The 18,483-nt window shown below is 38.2% G+C and overlaps 2 protein-coding genes across 2 annotated transcripts; both read right to left on the bottom strand.

Moving 5' to 3' along the window:
- On the bottom strand, window positions 1-10,398 carry LOC102221307. Its single transcript, XM_023327587.1, has 16 exons — window positions 10,175-10,398; window positions 6,566-6,648; window positions 6,387-6,470; window positions 6,239-6,295; window positions 5,952-6,152; window positions 5,676-5,789; window positions 5,420-5,465; window positions 5,137-5,227; window positions 4,006-4,147; window positions 3,742-3,846; window positions 3,550-3,643; window positions 3,416-3,449; window positions 3,134-3,211; window positions 2,889-2,991; window positions 2,683-2,804; window positions 1-2,230 (listed from the first exon to the last, which is right to left on the bottom strand). Exons 1-16 carry the CDS (start codon window positions 10,230-10,232, stop codon window positions 2,095-2,097), a joined length of 1,548 nt encoding a protein of 515 aa, XP_023183355.1. The 5' UTR covers window positions 10,233-10,398; the 3' UTR covers window positions 1-2,094.
- Window positions 10,399-11,285: 887 nt separating this feature from the next.
- pyroxd2 (pyridine nucleotide-disulphide oxidoreductase domain 2) lies at window positions 11,286-18,483 on the bottom strand. Its single transcript, XM_005801560.2, has 16 exons — window positions 18,256-18,483; window positions 18,010-18,029; window positions 17,808-17,901; window positions 17,045-17,118; window positions 16,328-16,483; window positions 16,052-16,205; window positions 15,902-15,963; window positions 15,712-15,809; window positions 15,474-15,615; window positions 15,259-15,393; window positions 15,110-15,182; window positions 14,139-14,292; window positions 13,531-13,682; window positions 13,198-13,304; window positions 12,733-12,853; window positions 11,286-12,521 (listed from the first exon to the last, which is right to left on the bottom strand). The coding sequence occupies exons 1-16, from the start codon at window positions 18,377-18,379 to the stop codon at window positions 12,451-12,453; spliced, it is 1,737 nt and encodes a 578-aa protein (XP_005801617.1). The 5' UTR covers window positions 18,380-18,483; the 3' UTR covers window positions 11,286-12,450.

The following is an 18,483-nucleotide window of genomic DNA, read 5'->3' as shown; positions in this document are numbered from 1 at the left end:
AAATATGTTTATTAAATATAAAACTCTTATTTGCATTACAGAAAAATACAAAGTTTTTGGTAGATTAACAGAACCGCAGTGCTCTTGTTGTACATATTTATAACTTGGAATACATTTTAATAAAATAATTCTAAATAAAAGTGAAGAAAAAAAAGTACACAGAGCAAGAAACAGAAGTTCAGATTGAAATATTTCTACAAATACAATTTACAAAACATGCTTTAATCAAGAGGCAGGTGTAAATAATTTAATGCACTGCAAGAATAGTATTTAAAATATTGAACAGCAATTAGTTTAGAAACTAGCACGTTAAAAACAAGTGCCGTCTCACAGTTTGTTTTAAGTCCTTTTGTCACAAGCTCCAGCCACAAAGCAAAAAGTCTACAAGAAAAGCAGAAGTTTAGCATGTGACAAGGTTCTCATCAAATCGCCGTTAATCTATACCAGAAATAAACAGAAGGGGGGGGAAGAGTGTGAATAAGAACCTGGACTTAGTTTGTAAAGTGTTGCTTAACAAAAAAGGAAAAATATATTTATAAATAGCTACATAAATACTTTTCCTATGCAGTGCATAGTTCACTAGTGAATGTAGTGTGGACTTTAGTTGTTGCTAAGTGGGTGATAAAAAGCACATGCCAGCAAATGTGTAATTCACTTTCTAGTGTTGACACTTAATGTAAAGCCATCTGATTCTCCAGCTTAGTGAAATACTGCCATGGCGGCCCAAAGGTCACAAACACTGCTTTTCAAAAGGTTCAGAAATTATATGTATTAATGTTTCTTATACCTGTCCATCCCAGAGGCAGGAGACATGCATCTGACACTTTTTGTTTTGCATAGACCTAAAATAAATGTCGAGGCAATTCAAGGAAAAAAAATAATCTGCCAACCTAAAGATCTTACCTTTAAAATGATAACGTTTTATCTTGTATCAAATTATTAACCTAGCTCAGGAGTGGGCAATCCTGGTCCTTGAGGGCCGGTGTCCTGCAACTCTTAGATGTCTCCCTGGTCCAACACGCTTGAATCAAATAGCTGAATTGCCTCCTAAGTGCAGTCAAGTTCTCCAGAGTCCTGCGAATGATCTCATAATTTGACTCAGGTGTGTTGAAGTAGAAATACATCTAAAAGTTGCAGGAGACCGGCCCTCGAGGCCTGGAGTTGCCCACCCCTGCTAGCTGAACTGAAGCACAGCCCACCTTCTGTCATGCAATCCAGCTGAACATAAAAAAAATAAAAAAATACAGGCTTTGAGACTTCAATACAAAAACACTTCTCAAACAGACTCCAATGAGGTATTACAGCCTTTAAACAAGCAGAACTGTTTTCAGATAGGATGAGAAGGCCACGTTTTGACATTAATATGCTTTACAGACATTATGATTACACTCAGTCTAAACACATCCATAATTAATTATTCACTTCACTATCTGTCCAGCTGTTGTATTGTCTTTCAGTCCAGTTATTTACTTACGCTGATATAATGATCATGACTAAGGCTGCATAATTCAGTTGCAAAAGGGAAGTACTGACTTCAAGTAACTTCATCCTCAAGTCTTTGGTCAGTTGCTGATATAATGGCACAAACCCAACTCAAAATATCACCTGCACATTTATGTGAAATAAAGGCAAATGTGGAAAATGAGTTAAACTAGGCAGAGTTCTCAAACTGAGAGATTAATTAGCATTCTTAAAAAGCTCCTTGTTGTCCCCATAAGTGTATCATTCATAACCTGCATTAAAGTCATGATTTTCCACCCCCTCAACAGTGGGCCAAGAAAATTTCACTTCCATCAACTGATCTAGAGTTTAGTGTTGCTTTCAGAGAGAAAAGCAAGTCTCAGCAGGGCTGCAAGTGTGACGGTGTGTTGCTCTCTGGGTCATTTTGTACTTTTGAACAAAGGCATCCATTTGGATCTTTGGGTAACAGAACCACCTTCACATTCTAAGTCTCTACCTGCCTCTGCATTTTTTAATAAAAAAAAAATATGTTTAGTCCAGAGATCCTGATGTGGTCCATTCAAGCTTGGAAGGCGGATTTTGGAGCAACTCTTGTTTCCCCCAATCATCGCCAAGGCAGAGCTTGAACTGAGCTCAAGGTTGCCAGGGTTTCCTGTCCTTGCCTTTCTGGTCAGGAAAGTGTTTATAGCGACATTTATCCCCAAAATGGCACCCGGTAGTTCTCCAAAAGTAACACTCATCTCCATTAACTGGGCCACGTCGCCGAGGACTGAGAATGTGAAAGAGAAAAGATACAGAGAAAACACATCAACTACTTTGTCAACAGAGATGGAAAAATCCTTTGTTGACTTAGTGGAGAAGATAAAGACAAGATGTACAAAGGCTTGCTTGAGTATTTGGTTTGTTTGGACTTTGAATTGTGCAGTGTGAAAGATGTCGATGTCTTTTGGGATTTTATGTGATAGACCAACAACATAATGCACAATTACATAGCACAATAACAAAACTTTGCACTCAATTCCAGCTTTGTTCTCTTTTTATCTTAAACCACCTACCATCTTCATTTCACTTCATTGTAATACTTCTGTTGGTTTATCACATAGAAGGGCAACAAAATGCACTTGTGGGAAAATGCAGAACAGTTAAAAGGATATGAAAACTTTCACAAACTATTGTCTTAAAGCAAAACAAGAAAAAACAGTTTAAAAGCATGTTTCTTACCCAGCTCCTGTCCCTGCTTGCTGTGTGACAGGGAAAAAAGTCCTAAGTGGAATGGGAAGGACCCTCTGAGTGCGGCGGTCAGGATACCTTACAACTAAACGTGTGTTTTCAATGCAGTACCCCTGCAGAAGCAAACGTTTGCATTCAGACTAAAAAAGACTGGATCAAGAAAGGCATTACAAGTGTGAAAATAAATAACTACTGACGTTTAGTTTTTCCATAGCTCGGGCTGCCATATCTGCGTTCCTAAAATTCACAAAGGCACAGAATCGCTCATGCAGCACACGGATGCTCTCTATGTCTCCATACCTGCAGTATACAGACATCAGATTACTCACTGTTGTTAAAAGCTTGCCATCCCAAGTTTCTGCTCAAGATCAATTATACAGCACCCAGAAATGAAACCCAAAAATGAGAATGCATTGAATACTGTACCACATTAAATTCATACGTTTTAAAAAGGTCCCATAAGTGTTTTTCCGTTATTTCTGTTGTCACATTTCCCACCCAGAGAGAAGGACAAGGGCTTCTAAAATAACATGAAAGACAATACATGACTAAATACATTATAATAACTGGATACACAGTCCAATCACAGGCCTGAAGTCTCATTTATCACAACAGGTTAAATAAAAAAGGGTTAAATATAAAAATTTTATTTAAATATAAAAGGTCCAAAAACACTTTTTGAACTTTTGAAAACCCATAGTTTGACTGAACAAAGGTCACCTACCCTGGTTGCACAACTGATGCATCATGGCCTCCAGCTGCAGAAATAAAATTGTCATTGCTAAAATGCATATAAATGTAGCTGCAAGGCAAATGTAACAGCATTTGTATAATTTTGTGATTTTTTTTCATTTTTACCTCTTGGTGCATCTGAACAAGATGCGAGAACAGCCTGCACAGATGAAAATCTCTCCAGCAGTACAACACTTTGCATCTCTTCAAATCCAAACTCCTAAGACAGAATAAAAAACATGCTATCAGAAAACGAGTTCAAAAGTCTCCCTATAAATTTCAATTACATCTAGGAAGAGAATTGCTAGGTGCATTCACCATTAGCTGAAGGACTTTGCAACTGAAGAGATCATTGACAGCCTCTTCACAGTGTTTGTCCAGTTTCAACACCTGCTCCATAGCCTTCTCTGCCTCACTGTACCGCTACAACACAAGCATACAAACATTTTCATAGCGATGCACTCACAGATTGGGATGTTTGTTGTGTGTGTATATATATATATATATATATATATATATATATATATATATATATATATACTGTATATATATATATTCATAACTATAATGCTCTGTGCCCACCTTCATGCCAATGAGAGCTCTGCCTTTGCGAAAGTATCCTTTGGCCCACTCTGGAGCCAGCTCAATGGAGCGTTCTGCATCCCCCAGAGCCTGAGGATACTGCTCCAAGCAGTAATAGCAATACGAGCGGTTTCCAAAGAACCTGCATGAAAGAGATTTAAAAATGAAAGGGGAAAAAAACTGTATAAAACATGTGAACCCATGTACTAATATATTTGCTAAATATTTTGCAAATGTATTCATGCCTGCCAAACATTCCATGTTTTGTCACATTGCAACTACAAATTTCAATGTATTTTGTTGATGTTGCGAAAGAACAAACTGGCGCATAATTATAAATAGGGAATAAAACGATTAGTTTTTTTTTCCTCTCAAAAATATCTGAAGTGTGGTTCCATTTGTTTCCAGGTTACTTTAATTCAACACCCCTGAGGAACAAGCTGAGCGACCAATTATCTTCAGAAGTCACCTAATTAGTAAACAGAATTCACTCTTAAGTAATTTAATTCAACGTAAATCCAGCTGTTCCGTGAAAGCCTGAGAGGTTTATTAGACTGAGGAACGCAACAGACAGGTCATGTGCAAAGTTGTGGACAAATGTAAAGAATGGTAATGTTATAAAACAATATCTTAGGCATTCAACATCTCACAGAGACTGTTCAATCCACATGCCTGCTGTGAGTCACCTTGTGCTCTAACTGAAACACCTTGTGGAACAAAGTGCTGTAGTCAGAGACGGAAGCAAAGCTTTTCAGTCCACAAGCAACAATATGGTTCAAGTTCAAATCCAGACCCAGATTCAATTAGGAATCTGTGGCAAGACTTAAACTGCTGTTCACAATCTGCATCCAGAATAACAGAAATTGAGCTGCTTAACCAGGACAAATGGACTAAAGTAATTCTGTTTGGAAGCTGGTGGAGACACACCCCATGAGTTGTGCAGAAGTAATTGCAGCAAACTGTGGATAGGCACTGTACTGACTAAGAGGAGAATAAAGCAAATGTTTGACACACTTCTTAGGTCTTCACCTTGAAAAAATAATTAGAGTTTGTGGTTGTAACATGATCAAATTCAAAACAAAGTGAATATGTTTACAATGTATAGTCATACATAGTTGTCAGAAGATGTACCTGTAATCCTTTGGGTCACACTTTATTGCTTCCGTAAACATGCAGGCTGCTTGTGCATACTGCCCTTCCTGCACCAGCTTAATCCCTTTTTCTGCAAGACAAAGAAATGTAAATAACATTCAGTTAAGATACTGGCCTGAAGGCCTGACTGCTTTAACACAGATGACGTTTGTAGAAAAGAATGCATAATCAATAATCTTCTCAAAGCCTACGTTGACGTTTAAATGAAAATTCAGTTTAACGATTGCTTATGTGGCAAGATTCCACAAAAATCTTTCCTTACCCGTCAGCGATGCGCTTTTCTTGGTCATGTTGTCAGTTATGTTTGTCTACAAACAGAATAATAATACTTTCATCATGTCACATGCAAGACAGTGGACAAACAGACAGGGGTATTATAATATAGCCCATAGTCCATAGTCCAGAGTCCAGTTGTTCCCCGTTAGATAAGACTTTGGACCAGCCAGATGAACACAATACCACGTCAGGATAAGTAAAGAGATGGTTGTTGTTTTGCACTAATTTATTATTTCATTTACCTCTTTTCTGGCCTCATTTTCCTTGTTTTCTTTGGACTTGCGACTATATCCTTTGGGTTTGATATGGCTAGCAGCATTAGCGAAGAAGGCACTGCTCACATCCCACTCCGGCTCCTGTAAAACACAAAAAGCCAAGCAGCTCTTAGATCACTCATCATCTGGCTTAAAAAAAAAAAAACAAACAAAAAAAAAACTAAACATAATTCAAGTCTTCTGGATTTATGACAACAGTAATAGTATTAGACAATGTGCAATAACCTCATTCATGCTCAGTACCTCTTCAGTTGAGTTGGCTTTTGTCTTCTGCTTGAGTCCTGCAGGCGCCATAACTGGAGTTGCATTGTGCTTGTTAGGAGCAGCAGATTTAGTTTCCTTGTTCTCTTCTTTTGTGGCTCTTTGTTTTTCCTCTTCAGCAATGTCTGCTTCTGACTCACTTTCATCCAGCTCAGACTCTGCACCACCGTCCTCTTCTTCGTCCTAATGTGTGAGATCATATATACAATCACCTTTGAACAGCAAAATGAAAATGTGGAATATTTTCATAAAGGAAACGTAAGGGCTACCTGTTCAGCGCTGTCACTTTGCTTGATCTGCTCTTGCTTCTTACGTTTCCTGCGGCGCTAAAACATTAAGAGTAATCCATGGCATCATTCATATGTAGCAAAATAAACTGGAGTAGAATCATTTTTAGGAGTGTATTTAATTGCTCACCTTCTTCCTCTTTGCTCGGCGTCGCTCTGCTTTCTGTCTGACCTTATCCTCCTCGCTCAGATCATCCTCACCGTTTAATGCATTCTGGGTAAACACACACACACACACAATAGTTTAGCTCTGCACATTATGGCATAACTTTTGCTGTCGAAGCAGTTTTGGTCAGGATCACATTGTACCTGTGATAAAGTGGCATCATGACACAGGTCAGAGGTTGCAGCAACACAGTCCATTGGCTCCTCCTGTTGCTGCACAGCAGGGCCTGTTAGGAAACACACAAATCATCGTGACTTGAATTCATTTGTAAATTGAGTGTTTTGTTCTAATTTGTTTTTAACATGGTACTTCTGTGCTGCTGTCTTAGCCATTCTTAATCTCTGAGATTAAATAAAAATTTTAAGCAAATTATCATGTAATATCTTTAGTTTTCCCATAAATTCCACATCTACTGCTTACATAGATGAAGGTATTCTACAAGCTTTTAAAGGGTTCTTAAGATTGAATGTTCTTTTAAGGTGATGCTAGAGGAAAGGTCCGAGTGGCTAGTTTTCTCCAGTTGTGTGGATCATAGAGTAGCAAAAGTGGTCCTGCCCTGCCTGTTGCTGCACTACTGGCAAGTTGGCTAAAATAAGGTTACTACAGTTTTCCCTCACAAGAAAGATAAATTTGGCTTTTTGAAAATATTTCTGGTTTTGAAAAACACAAAGCACAGAGCCTAAAGAGTACCACTCATCACTTTAATAAACCACAGTTTAAAACTACAGTGAGCAAGCAGCAACAGGTATATCTGTTAGCTAGTCAGTTACAGGCTGGTTACTAAAGTCTTGTTCAGAGAAGGGAGACCCTCCTCAGAACGACTGTTGGGGGTCAGTCTGGATTCGTTGCCATTACGATTATGTGTGTATTTGAGAACTGGACACTCTGATTATACTTTATTAAAGAAATGGCTAGATGCCAAACAGTAACCAATATCACATTTGTGCAACTTTTTCATTATGTTTTATTTATGGAGTTGCGTCATGTTGCTAATGGTAACTAACTAAATTGGGCACCTAAAATTTTATATTGGCAGGGTTAAAATATGTTTATATTTCCATCATGTACTTAAATTATGAGGTGTTGCATGCTTGTGTTTCTTTTTAAGGTTACTCTGCAGCACAAGTCCATGGACAATAGATATGGAATTCAGAATAGACTTTCAGCTATCTCTGGCATTTTCTTAAGTGTTTATTTATAAGAAAGCACAGTTGTTGATAAACCAGTCTAAATAATATTTTCCCAATTACACTTGGGCTAAATCCATACAACAAGCATTGAAAAACTAGACTCAATAGGTGTTTATTCTATAAGGTGACAATAAAGCTGATTAATGCTAAAATCATTATACCTGCATTAGTGTTATTTAAGCAGCAGTAAAAATAAATATTAATTTTTTGTTTTAAGTAAAATCTCTTAGATTATGTCTCATTCTGTTTTATACTTTTTGGAGATACTCTGGTCCCATGCTATTTTAACTCAGGGCTGTCACACTAGCAGAATCTCATAATCCCATGGTTCGACCACAGTTGAACAACAACCTACACTGACAGCAAACAATGCGGCATTCCTGTACTATAAAATGAGAAACAGACAGTTCTGACCCTCGGGCTTAAAGGTTAATGCTAGACTTTTTTCACCTTCAAATCACAGGTTGTCCTATTAATGCAAAGTACAGCTTAAGAAATCCTATGTTTCCAAATTTTGAATTACTTATCAAATTGCATTGTTTGATAATCTACTCCTCCATAAGCATCCAAATAGGTCTTGTTTTAAAAGTTCAGCCATCTGAATGTAGGATAAACATGTTCCTCCATCATATTCAGGTTTATCCACTTTAGGTTTTAGTAACAAATAAAACATTTTAAAAATTATAACTGTGGGTGGAGAAAAGGATAATGGTTATTATTAAACCATTTCTGAGAACCAGGAATGCTCAACAATGCTGAACTGAAAACTGCCCAACGAGATTAATTCATGTTGTTTCTCTTTGGTCTTAAGCAAGAGGAATAGTTTAGCCATCACATACCACAAACAGTCGCTTCGAGGACTACCGTTTCTCTGAAACCTGGCTAAATATGACCTACAGAGCAGACACTGGCTTTTTAAAGTGGGGTCTATTGTTTGGGCATAGAGCAGATGTAAGCTCTGCAGTTTCTCCAAGCAGAGAACACGGAGACAAATCACAAGACAAAAAAAATGAAGCAAAAACTACTGGCCTTGAAGGAAACTTTGCGGTGTCAGATTTCTATTGGTTCAGCAAAGTGTTGCGGAGAATGACAAATTCATACTTGGTCTGTGACTCATGTTGTGACTCGTAAAGTGGGGATGGACAATTTTGCCTTTGAAATGCATCTATAAGGCACACTCAATCTTTTCTGGGAGGGGGGGAAGAAAAAGAGACAGGGAGCCTCTGGGCTTCCTGATTCTCTCAATGTTTATGCGTGTTCTGCTGGGCGCAGCAGCTCTCGTCAACAATGTAGAACGTAATAAAGGAATCCTCATAAAGCCAGCTGAAGGAACCCAGGCCTTTTTAACCCCTCCTACAAAATTGAAGTGTTTAGGTAAAGAATCCAGCACTGGAATGTAGCAGAAAACGCAAACATGTAGTGAGCATGGGGAATAAAGTCAGCTGTTCATGCGTGCCACACTTCTCCAATGACAAAAGTCTCAAATGTCGCCGAATCTGACTTTCTGTTCAAGGATTACCTTGGTGGAATGCTCTCTGAACACTTAAAAGATACAAGATTGGTGGACAAAGGCAACAAAAGATCCTCTGTTTCTTCTGTTCAGAGGAACTTCCCAAATCAGAGTGCAGTTGAAAGGTGAGCTCTTTCCACAGGAATGCAAAAATAACAGTGCATCTTTGGGAACTGGTGGGCTGGACAGAAAATAAGCTTCATTGCTAGTTTGCTGTTAGAAAAATGTCAATGGATTTTATAGGACTCACAGGTGCATTTTAGCTGCATTTTGCTACAACAAAATACAGCTTGAAGGCACGACTGTTTTTAATTAGAGCTTAGAAAAGAAAAAAAAAGGAAAATTGTGAAACATGAGCTAACTAAAATGTTTACTAGTTTGCAAATGTGCAAAAAAAAAAAGCCTGAAATTTGATCACATAATCAATAACACCTGTGTCCTATAAGAGTGTTGAAGGAGTTATTTCTGGATGCTCAGCTGCCTCTAATGTCACTCTTAACATACATGCATCCCGTTGAACAAAACATGACATCATAATTGGGGGAGAAAAAAAAAGAGGAACATAGCTTAGGCCAACTTCAGAGACACAACCTGTCTCGTCTTACATAAATACACCCACCGGGAAGAGTATGCCACCTATCTGCAGCATTGTTTTCATACCAACGCGAACAGGGAATTTATTCAGTTTGTTTTGTCTTTTAAGACAACATATACCGCTCACATCGGCACATTTAACATTCAAAGACCTTACCTGATGAATAAAAACACTGTCTGAATCTGTCATAGGTGAACGTAAAGAATTTTGACTCCACAGAAGCGAGTAACGAGATGTGGGGAAAGGGAGGAACTGGCAACATGGAAACTTTTCATTGTTACACGAACTCCATTTAAGTGGCTCGACAGAGACGAGTGAGACGCACAACAAACACAAACCCGTCTTAACGTTCCGCATCCTAAACCGAGTTCTTTAGTTCGTTCATCGCATTACTATTGTCGGGCTCTGAACTTGTGGCCAGTTCATGAAAGTTTTCAAAAGAGGGACGTTTTCTTACCGCTTCCGAGTCCCAACAGCCGGCATATGTCTCTGGTGAATTTCATGAGCGCAACCATCCAGCATTATCCTCTACAATAAACCTCCCAAAATGTTTTTAACTACGGTTTAACTCGGCGTGGAGACCTTTTTCACACATTGGGAAAATCGCTATCTGCGGGAATCTTCGGTGGTTTAATCCGTTTCCTGAGCGTCAAACGCCCGACGCTGGGTCCACCCTGAGCTGCGTCTTAAAGGCACAGGACACAGACACCTGCTGGAAGAGGAACAGGATGGGTTCTGATTCTGTTGTTTACTAGTAGGCGTGTTTTTCTCAAAATGAAGTAATTATGCAGTTATATTAATCGTGCATAACAATTCTAAAAATAATAATAATAATTAAAAAGCAAAAATAATACAGGGATGGTCAACCTACACTGGATAAATGTTCCCACGTCTGACCCTGGATTATTACCTTGTGACTGAAAATGTTTCATTTACTGCAGCTCAAATCATTGTTAATCTAGAGATGTTCATATGAATATGACATTGTTTCATTTTTCTGAATGTGCAGACTTCCCTAAGTAGGCGTTTACAATTAGCTTCCTTGAATAAGCTTTTGCAATATGTATATTTCAAAAGGGTTTATGAAGCTTGAGAATAGTATTACTTTTTTTTCTGCACTAAGAATTGTACCAATATTAATAATAATTAATGTGGCTAAATAATGATGTAGAGCTACACAACAAAACAAAAACATGAAGTTGCAGATTATTGTTAAATTACTGACTGCAGACTGAATGCTGACACAGTTGTTAGTGTTGCATCAAGAAGGACCTTTGTTTGAATCCCAGCCTAGGGTCTTTTTGCATGGAGTTTGCATGGTGGGCCCCTGTATGCATACGTTTTCTATGGGAAGTCTTGGCTTCCTTCTGCAGTACATAAATACGCAAATATCCATGTTAGGTTAACTGGTCTTTCTAAATTGCCCTTAGGTAAAAGTGTGTGAATACGTGGTTGTTTGTCCTGTGATTAACTGGCGACCTGTCCACGTACCTGCCGCTAGCTCAAATACTGCTGAAGTTATGGCCCTGCACATGATGCTGCACATATAACAGGACACAGACAACAGACAGATGGGAGATATTAATTTATTTTGGCTTGTCAAACACACCAAACTTTACAAAACAGCTTTGCTTGAATTTACTTAAACATTTTCAAACCTAAAATTGTCACTGCATCATTTTCATGATTGCAATCATCTTAGATAATGGTGTTTAAGATCACCTTAAAATGTCAGTTTTGAGGAACATGCAAGCTTTTGTACTGCTCATCTTTAGCTGATACTTGTATAAAAATGTATTTCCACTTGATTAAACTGATACATATTAACTACTTTTCCCAATCAAAATGTGTTTCTCTCTTATGATCAAGTGATTTCAAAGTTGCAATAGTCTAAAGAGATGACTGCAAAACCTGTCCCACAGACCATTTCATTGTCACCTTCATTAAATGTCTATAGGATAAGATTTGACTTCTTTCATCCATGGTTGTAGAAAATAACCCCAAAATAAAGACACATAATCAAATATATTCCTTTAAATAAGCATCCATACCCCTTAAATGGTATGGATAGTACCCAGGTAGAGCTGGAGACCAGCAGGACATGGCTTCTGTAAACTGACAGGTTAGGAAAAGGGATCAATTATCAGAAAAGTGGTCAAGATTACCATGGTAACCCTGGAGGAGCAGCAAAGACTAGTTGTTCAGGTGGGAGAACCTGTTGCAAAAAAACCCCAATTGGCCAAGTTTCCCACAAATCTGGTCTTTGTGGAAGAATGGCAAGAAGAAAGTTACAGCAAGTAGTTGTAGTTTGTCACAACTATGTTTGGTTAAACGGTACTGAAAAATGCAAAATGCTAACCTGACATCCTTCTGAACACATGGTGGTGGCAGCATCATGCTGAGGGGCTACTTCTCTTCAGAAAATACATGGAAGTAGGTCAGAGTTGATTGACAGATGCATGGAGCTCAACACAGGGAAATGCTTGACTCTTGCTTCACAATTATATGCTACTTTGTATTGGTAAGTCACTAACAGTTCTAGTAAATAAATTTGTTCGTGGAACATGACAGAATGTGACATTCAAGGGGTATGTGAGTACTTATGCAAGACTGGAGTGTGGGTTGCAATTTTTAATTTTGAACTTTAAAAAGTTTTTTTTTTTATTTAACTTATGTAGTTGTGCAGTATAGAAGAGGTTAGTGTATGCTTTTGCAATAATGCTGTCACAATTCTCAGCGACGCTTCAAATCAGATATAACAGTGAGCGCCGCGTTGCAGCCTGGAGAACCCATCACACCGCCACCTGGGAATCAAAAAAACACATGAAAATCACACACTGTTTACTCAATGAGTAGACAAACAAAGCAGCAATGAAAATGTTACTTCAAACTCAAAGGTTCATTAAATATTCATCAACAGTAACCACATAAAACAATTAGAATGCCTATTACTTTGCTATAAACAAATGATTCTGTAAATGCAGTTTATTATCCAGTTAAAATGAAACGGCAAACCTGGATGGCAGCCACTGCCACACAGATAGAGTCCTTTAATTGGTGAGCGATAGTCTGAAAGTGAGGGCAAAGGTCGTGCTAGGTAGAGCTGGTCCAGAGACATTGATCCATGAAAGATATTCTGTGAAAACAAGCTCATATTGTATGCTTTTGCATCTGAGTTTTACATAACCATGCACACTCTTTTTGTTTGATGGATGCCACATTAAAACAGAAACACACACATGTGCAATGACGAAACAAAGCTCTGTAAGGTAAACAAAAAAAAGCTCAGCTGAACTTTGATTCTCATTTATAGGTTTGTGTAAAAGTGTCTATAACCATTAACAGCTTACACAACAGGGCCCATGAAGGACTCAAATTACTTCCCCCTTCAGTGAAGAGCTGATTGTGTCAAGCAAACGGGCTCTATGTCAACATTCAAACGGCTTCTCATCTATAATGTGTGCAGTGTACAGTTTGTACCCCGCCAGTGAGTCCAAAGATCTTCTCCAGGTCAGGGGGAGTCAGGATATCTCTGCCCACAACGGAGGTTTTAAACCCAGGGGCGTATTGTTCCACCCAGTCAAAAACTACAAAAGCAAACAAAGACAGACTTTTTTTTTTTTTACTGATACAGGTTAATCAATACAGTTCTAAAGATAACCAGTATGTTAAACAATATTTTTCATTTTAGAAAGAAGAGGCTCTTGAAAAAAACATAGTCTGCAGCCATGATGTCATCACCTTTTACATAGAGAAGAAAATAAGTAAAAAGGAAGACATGTTTTTAGCATAAGTGTAATTTGTGTTTCTAACCAGTGTCTGCGAAGTCTTCTCTGTCCTGCTGGGTCCACTCCCTGCCTTTGATGTGGTAGGGGGTAAACTGAGTGAACAATGACACAACATGGCAGCCAGGGGGAGCGAGAGTGGGATCCAAAACAGATGGGATAGTCATCTCCAGCATAGGTCTACAGGAAAAGAGAACATAATTTGGTCCAGGATGAGAATTTTTTTTTAAGCAACAAGCAGTGAACATAGTAGATATCTTTAATATTTTATGTGGTAAACAGATTGTTTTTAATAACTGACATATAAAAAGCAGTTCAAAAACATTTTTAACTTATGCAAAGAGTCAGATAATAACCAGATCTGATGATGGTATGTTTGGTGAGCAGAAATATATATATTTGTATAACATAGATGTTACACATCTATGTTATACATATAAAATATATGTAACTGAAAAAAGATCCCTTAAAATGACTTGAACAAATAAACTTGTTGGTCACCTTTAGTGTTTTTGCTCTGATAATCTTGAAATATAAAAACTTTAGCGGCAGCAGGGTTGATGACATATCTTTCATCCATATCCACTCATCCACATGAATGACTTTGAAGCAGAGGAATGAGGAATAAAGTCAAACCTCGCTGAGGGACGTCCATTGATGGCATCTTTATATGCAGCCTCAAGTATGTCCACGTTTTCACAATTCAGATGTATTGAGCACTGATGATGGGGTCCAGGCTTATCATCTGGTGTGGGTGATGCCAGAAAGTTTGGTAATTTGTCTAATGCCACTACAAAAGCAGACGACAACAAAGAAAAGTAAACAAAAACAACAATCTGAGTTTTTTTCCACTTTTTCAGAAAGAGACAAGTTCAGACACTTTTGGGGGGGAAATATACACTATACTGACAGCTATTTTTGCTCACAAATGCAAATAATTAAATGTAGGTATTTTAACTAAACACACAGATACAAGTATAAAATGTAGGACTGAGGTATGCTTCTAAATCAAATCAATCTCAGTCAAATGGTAGTGATATTATAACAAAGTAAAAGCAACAATCATTCCACTTTCTTTGTCATAAAAGATAGTGGAAAGACTGAACCAAAGTTTTTGCTGTGGTTCAAAGCAAAACCAAAAACCAAAGCAAAAACTTTGGAACTTTTAAACTTTGAACCAAAGTTTTTCGACCAAACTAAAGAAGGTTTTTGCTTTGAATTCAATACCTTTTCCACTCAACCTTTAAATTTTGTGTATTGTGTTTGCTAGGGATGTTAGTTGATATGTTCTCGCCACATTAAAACAAAGTTAAGAAAAAAATGGCGGCAGTTTATTAGTCTGTTCATCTAACATCTTTATTACACATTTTCACACAGTTCAGTGACTATTGCAACTCCCTATGGAATGCATAAACTATCATCTAATTCGCAAACCACATACAAGTAAAAGAGGCCTTACAGAACTTTAAAGAAGGTCAACAGCCGTCCATACAGAGCCTTGTCTACACCTCATAGACAATCCCTTTTGAATTCTGCCTTACTTCTGGGCAAGATAGATTTGATACAAACTTTAATAAAAACTTTACCTAGAAGCAGAAAAGACTCACCGTTAATCTTTGTAACAGGTGAAGTGTAGTCTACCTGGTCTACAGCTTTGATGAACTCTTCAGAAAGAGCACCCTACGGAGAGAACAGACGCATCAGCTGCACATTGCCTTCTGCACTACTAACATGAGATGAGGATTCACAGTATTACCTTTGGTGTCAAGTACTTGAAGGTAGCATACGGGGTGGCATTTGACAGAACCACATTACTGTGAATCTCGGTGCCATCTTTTAGCACTACTCCTTTTGTTGCACCATCTGAACCAACAAGGATCTGTTCGACATTCTACCCAAGACGCGGAGAAAACACAATCAACCAGGTTCCGTAAAAAGACAGAAAAATACAATATCAAATGATCACCTTACCTTCTCTGTAAAAACGTCTACTCCGTAAGACTGAGCAGCTCTTGCTATAGCCTGAGACACACCTCCCATGCCTCCCTCCACATAACCCCACGCTCCTTTCTCCTTTTCCAGCTCTCCCATTACATGGTGCAAGAGCACATACCTTCATGGCAGGAAAAATGCATAAACGATTTTGGAGAGGTCTGCATTTAATTCTGCTCAGCTACATTTGTTATGGTGAAAAATAAATTACTCTCACCCACTACCAGGGTTACTAGGACTGGTCATGGCTCCTATCACACCATCAGTAGCTAATGTTGCCCTCAGTGGCTCTGAATCGAACCACCGAGTGAGAATCTTTGACAGAAAATAGGAGTGTCATTAGAAACACACACAGAGAGCAGAGTGTGTGGTTCATTATTTATTTTTCTTTCTAAGATATAACAAACCTTCATGATAGGTGCAGTTATAATTTCATAAAAGTCTGGAATATTCCCTCCAAGTTTCAGACCTTTCAATTTACAATAAAAAAAACAATGTGACTCAGGTAATGGATTATACAAAGAGATCATTCTGAATGTCTGCCTTGGTACACGAACCTAATTTGGCAAACGGCATCAGCGTTTTAGTTGCAGCCAGCCTCTCCCTCAGTGATCCAGCTGTAACTCCTCTGATATCTACAGGTGGAGAATCCAGCAGAGGGTGGATGGCACTAGCTAACTTTTCAAGATGTGCAACAAATTCAGGATAAGCCTAAGAACATTTTAGAGAATCGGTAAGATGTGGGTGAGGAAAGGAAAGTGTAAGGAGACATTAAATGCAACAAAAGCAAAGCACAGTATCATTTATTACAGTTTTTATTATGTTTAAGACACCTTAGCATCCTTCTGTGAAAACTTGCCGATCTCATTTAGGTTTTTGGCCAGATCTGACCCGAGGGTGAGGGACCTTGGTGCAGCCCCTTTAATCCCCTCCTCCAACATGGGGGTGAAAGAATGGGGCTCTCTCATGTATACCTTCAATCCATGTTTCTCAATACAAATAAAACACACAAACAAAGCACAAAATATAAAAAAACAAGGATATTCATTTTAAGATTAGATATTAGAAACATATGTATACTGTAAAGTAGGTATTTACATAAGCTGAATAAAAATACATCACCTTTTTTCTCAGTAATTGTAGGCAAGCATGACTGTCATTGAAACAGCCATTTTACAATTCAGAAAGTAAACGGTTTCTGTGTCCCAGAGAGGAACATGTTTTTGTATAAAATACTTGTATCAACCCCAGCTTGATCCAAGTCATACAGCTTAAAAGGCAGTTCTGCCCAAATAGAAAAATGTGCTAAACTTGAAGATTCAAAAATTCTCCTCAAACTTCTCTTGCTAATTAGTTTGGCATTTACAAAACAGAAAATACAACAGAACTTGAAATTTTGGTCATTATAACTGACCTAAACAGGAGGGTACATAGTCTGATTTAATGTCAGACTAAACAGTAAGAATTAAAAAAAAATCTTTTTACAGTTTATGTAAATATCTGCTTCAGACTGTACATAAAATGTTTTGAAATGATTTTGGTGTTTATACCTTCAGCTCAAGGTCTCTGCATATGTGAGGTCGTAACAAACTGAGCAAATATGAGCACCTGGAGAAGAGAAAACCTGCAGACAAGAGTTTTTTTTTTGTTTTTTTTTCTAATTTAAATGAAACCAGTGTATTGAGTAGCTAAAAACAGATGAAAACAAAATAGGTGTATCACATCTTCTACTTTTGGATGCTATTTCATGAATGCATTTCGCATTTAGCACAAAAATGATGCTACACAAATAACGCAACACATGCGTTGCGTTATTTGTTGCGCAACACAAATAAATGTCAAATCAGTATAGAAAACAGAGCCATATTACAACAAATAAAGTGTCTGATCCTCAGACTTTCCTGGGGAAAATCCCTGAGTACCATACAGCAGGTAATATGGTTGATCATATAGTTAATGATTGTCTTGTATTCATTTACTTCATATGGTTTGCTTATAGTGTTTTTACACATTCTTAATCATACCCTCGATAACTTAACATGAATAGTTAGAGATAACTACAGTATATCTATTTTATGATTATAGCCATAATGCTATATTATGAGAGATAACATTATCTTTCATTATAATAACTGTTGTTATAGGCTTATTACTGAGGTCCCTTAGCTCATAAAGTCGTTATGTAGCGCTCCAACAAGTTTGGGTAATAACATCTTGCTTTGCCAGCGGTCATTATCTGCTGTGTGTTTTAAATAAATCACTTTTTCTGTGACCCAGTGAACCAGTATTGTTCCCAGTGTAGATTCATCCTACCAGGAAAGATCTCCTCTGTGACAGCTGCCCCTCCCAGCACATGTCTGCGCTCCAGCACAGCTGTCTTCACCCCTCCCTTCTGAAGATAGGCGGCCTACACACACACACACGCACCCCCACATTATCACATTTACTTTCTTGTAAATGTGAGAGTATGGTATAGGTGTGCAGACTGAACAGGGAAACAAATGCGTGAACTCACTGCCACCAGCCCATTGTGTCCTGCAAAGAAGACATATTTTGTACGTGAATAGCTTTTAATTTTTGTTGTGCATCTTGTGGCTGAGTTGTGCAAGTTCAAGTTTGCAAAACTAATATTAAACACTATTGAATTAAAGAAAAGCCAACTGACAACTTCTGGAAGATTAAGGCTTTTTTTTTCCCACCACAAGTTAAGACTCTTGGCACCACAAATTTTGTTTCCAAAAGCCTTTTTAATGTTTCTCACCTCCTCCGATGACCAGCGCGTCATAGCAGGGTTTTAAAGAAGTGTGATTCGATCTGGATCCTGTCAGTATCCACAGCAGATTCTTAGCCCGGGTTCCTCGATCCGTCCACACCGCTGCAGCCATGGCAGGAGCTTTCACTTATCTAACGTCGCCTCTTCCCGAACTGTGCTCAGCATCCGATCTCAGCATCAGACCCTGTTAAGTTGGTCGGTCCGCAGACAAAGTTG

This window comes from Xiphophorus maculatus, chromosome 22 (assembly GCF_002775205.1).
Source record: "Xiphophorus maculatus strain JP 163 A chromosome 22, X_maculatus-5.0-male, whole genome shotgun sequence".
NCBI classification, from domain to species: Eukaryota; Metazoa; Chordata; class Actinopteri; order Cyprinodontiformes; family Poeciliidae; genus Xiphophorus; species Xiphophorus maculatus.
This window is presented reverse-complemented; position numbering and strand designations above follow the sequence as displayed.

What these genes read in the sequence shown, in the direction of transcription:
- LOC102221307 (XM_023327587.1), bottom strand. Translation starts at nt 10,232, where the DNA reads ATGGTTGCGCTCATGAAATTCACCAGAGACATATGCCGGCTGTTGGGA. An exon ending in AAGCCAACTCAACTGAAGAG is followed by an intron (nt 5,790 to 5,951) that starts GTACTGAGCATG and finishes TGTGTTTTACAG; the next exon opens with GAGCCGGAGTGGGATGTGAG. An exon ending in TTATGGGACCTTTTTAAAAC is followed by an intron (nt 2,992 to 3,133) that starts GTATGAATTTAA and finishes TGTATACTGCAG; the next exon opens with GTATGGAGACATAGAGAGCA.
- pyroxd2 (XM_005801560.2), bottom strand. Translation starts at nt 18,379, where the DNA reads ATGGCTGCAGCGGTGTGGACGGATCGAGGAACCCGGGCTAAGAATCTG. An exon ending in GACACAATGGGCTGGTGGCA is followed by an intron (nt 17,902 to 18,009) that starts GTGAGTTCACGC and finishes GTGTGTGTGTAG; the next exon opens with GCCGCCTATCTTCAGAAGGG. An exon ending in CCTAGTAACCCTGGTAGTGG is followed by an intron (nt 15,616 to 15,711) that starts GTGAGAGTAATT and finishes CCTGCCATGAAG; the next exon opens with GTATGTGCTCTTGCACCATG.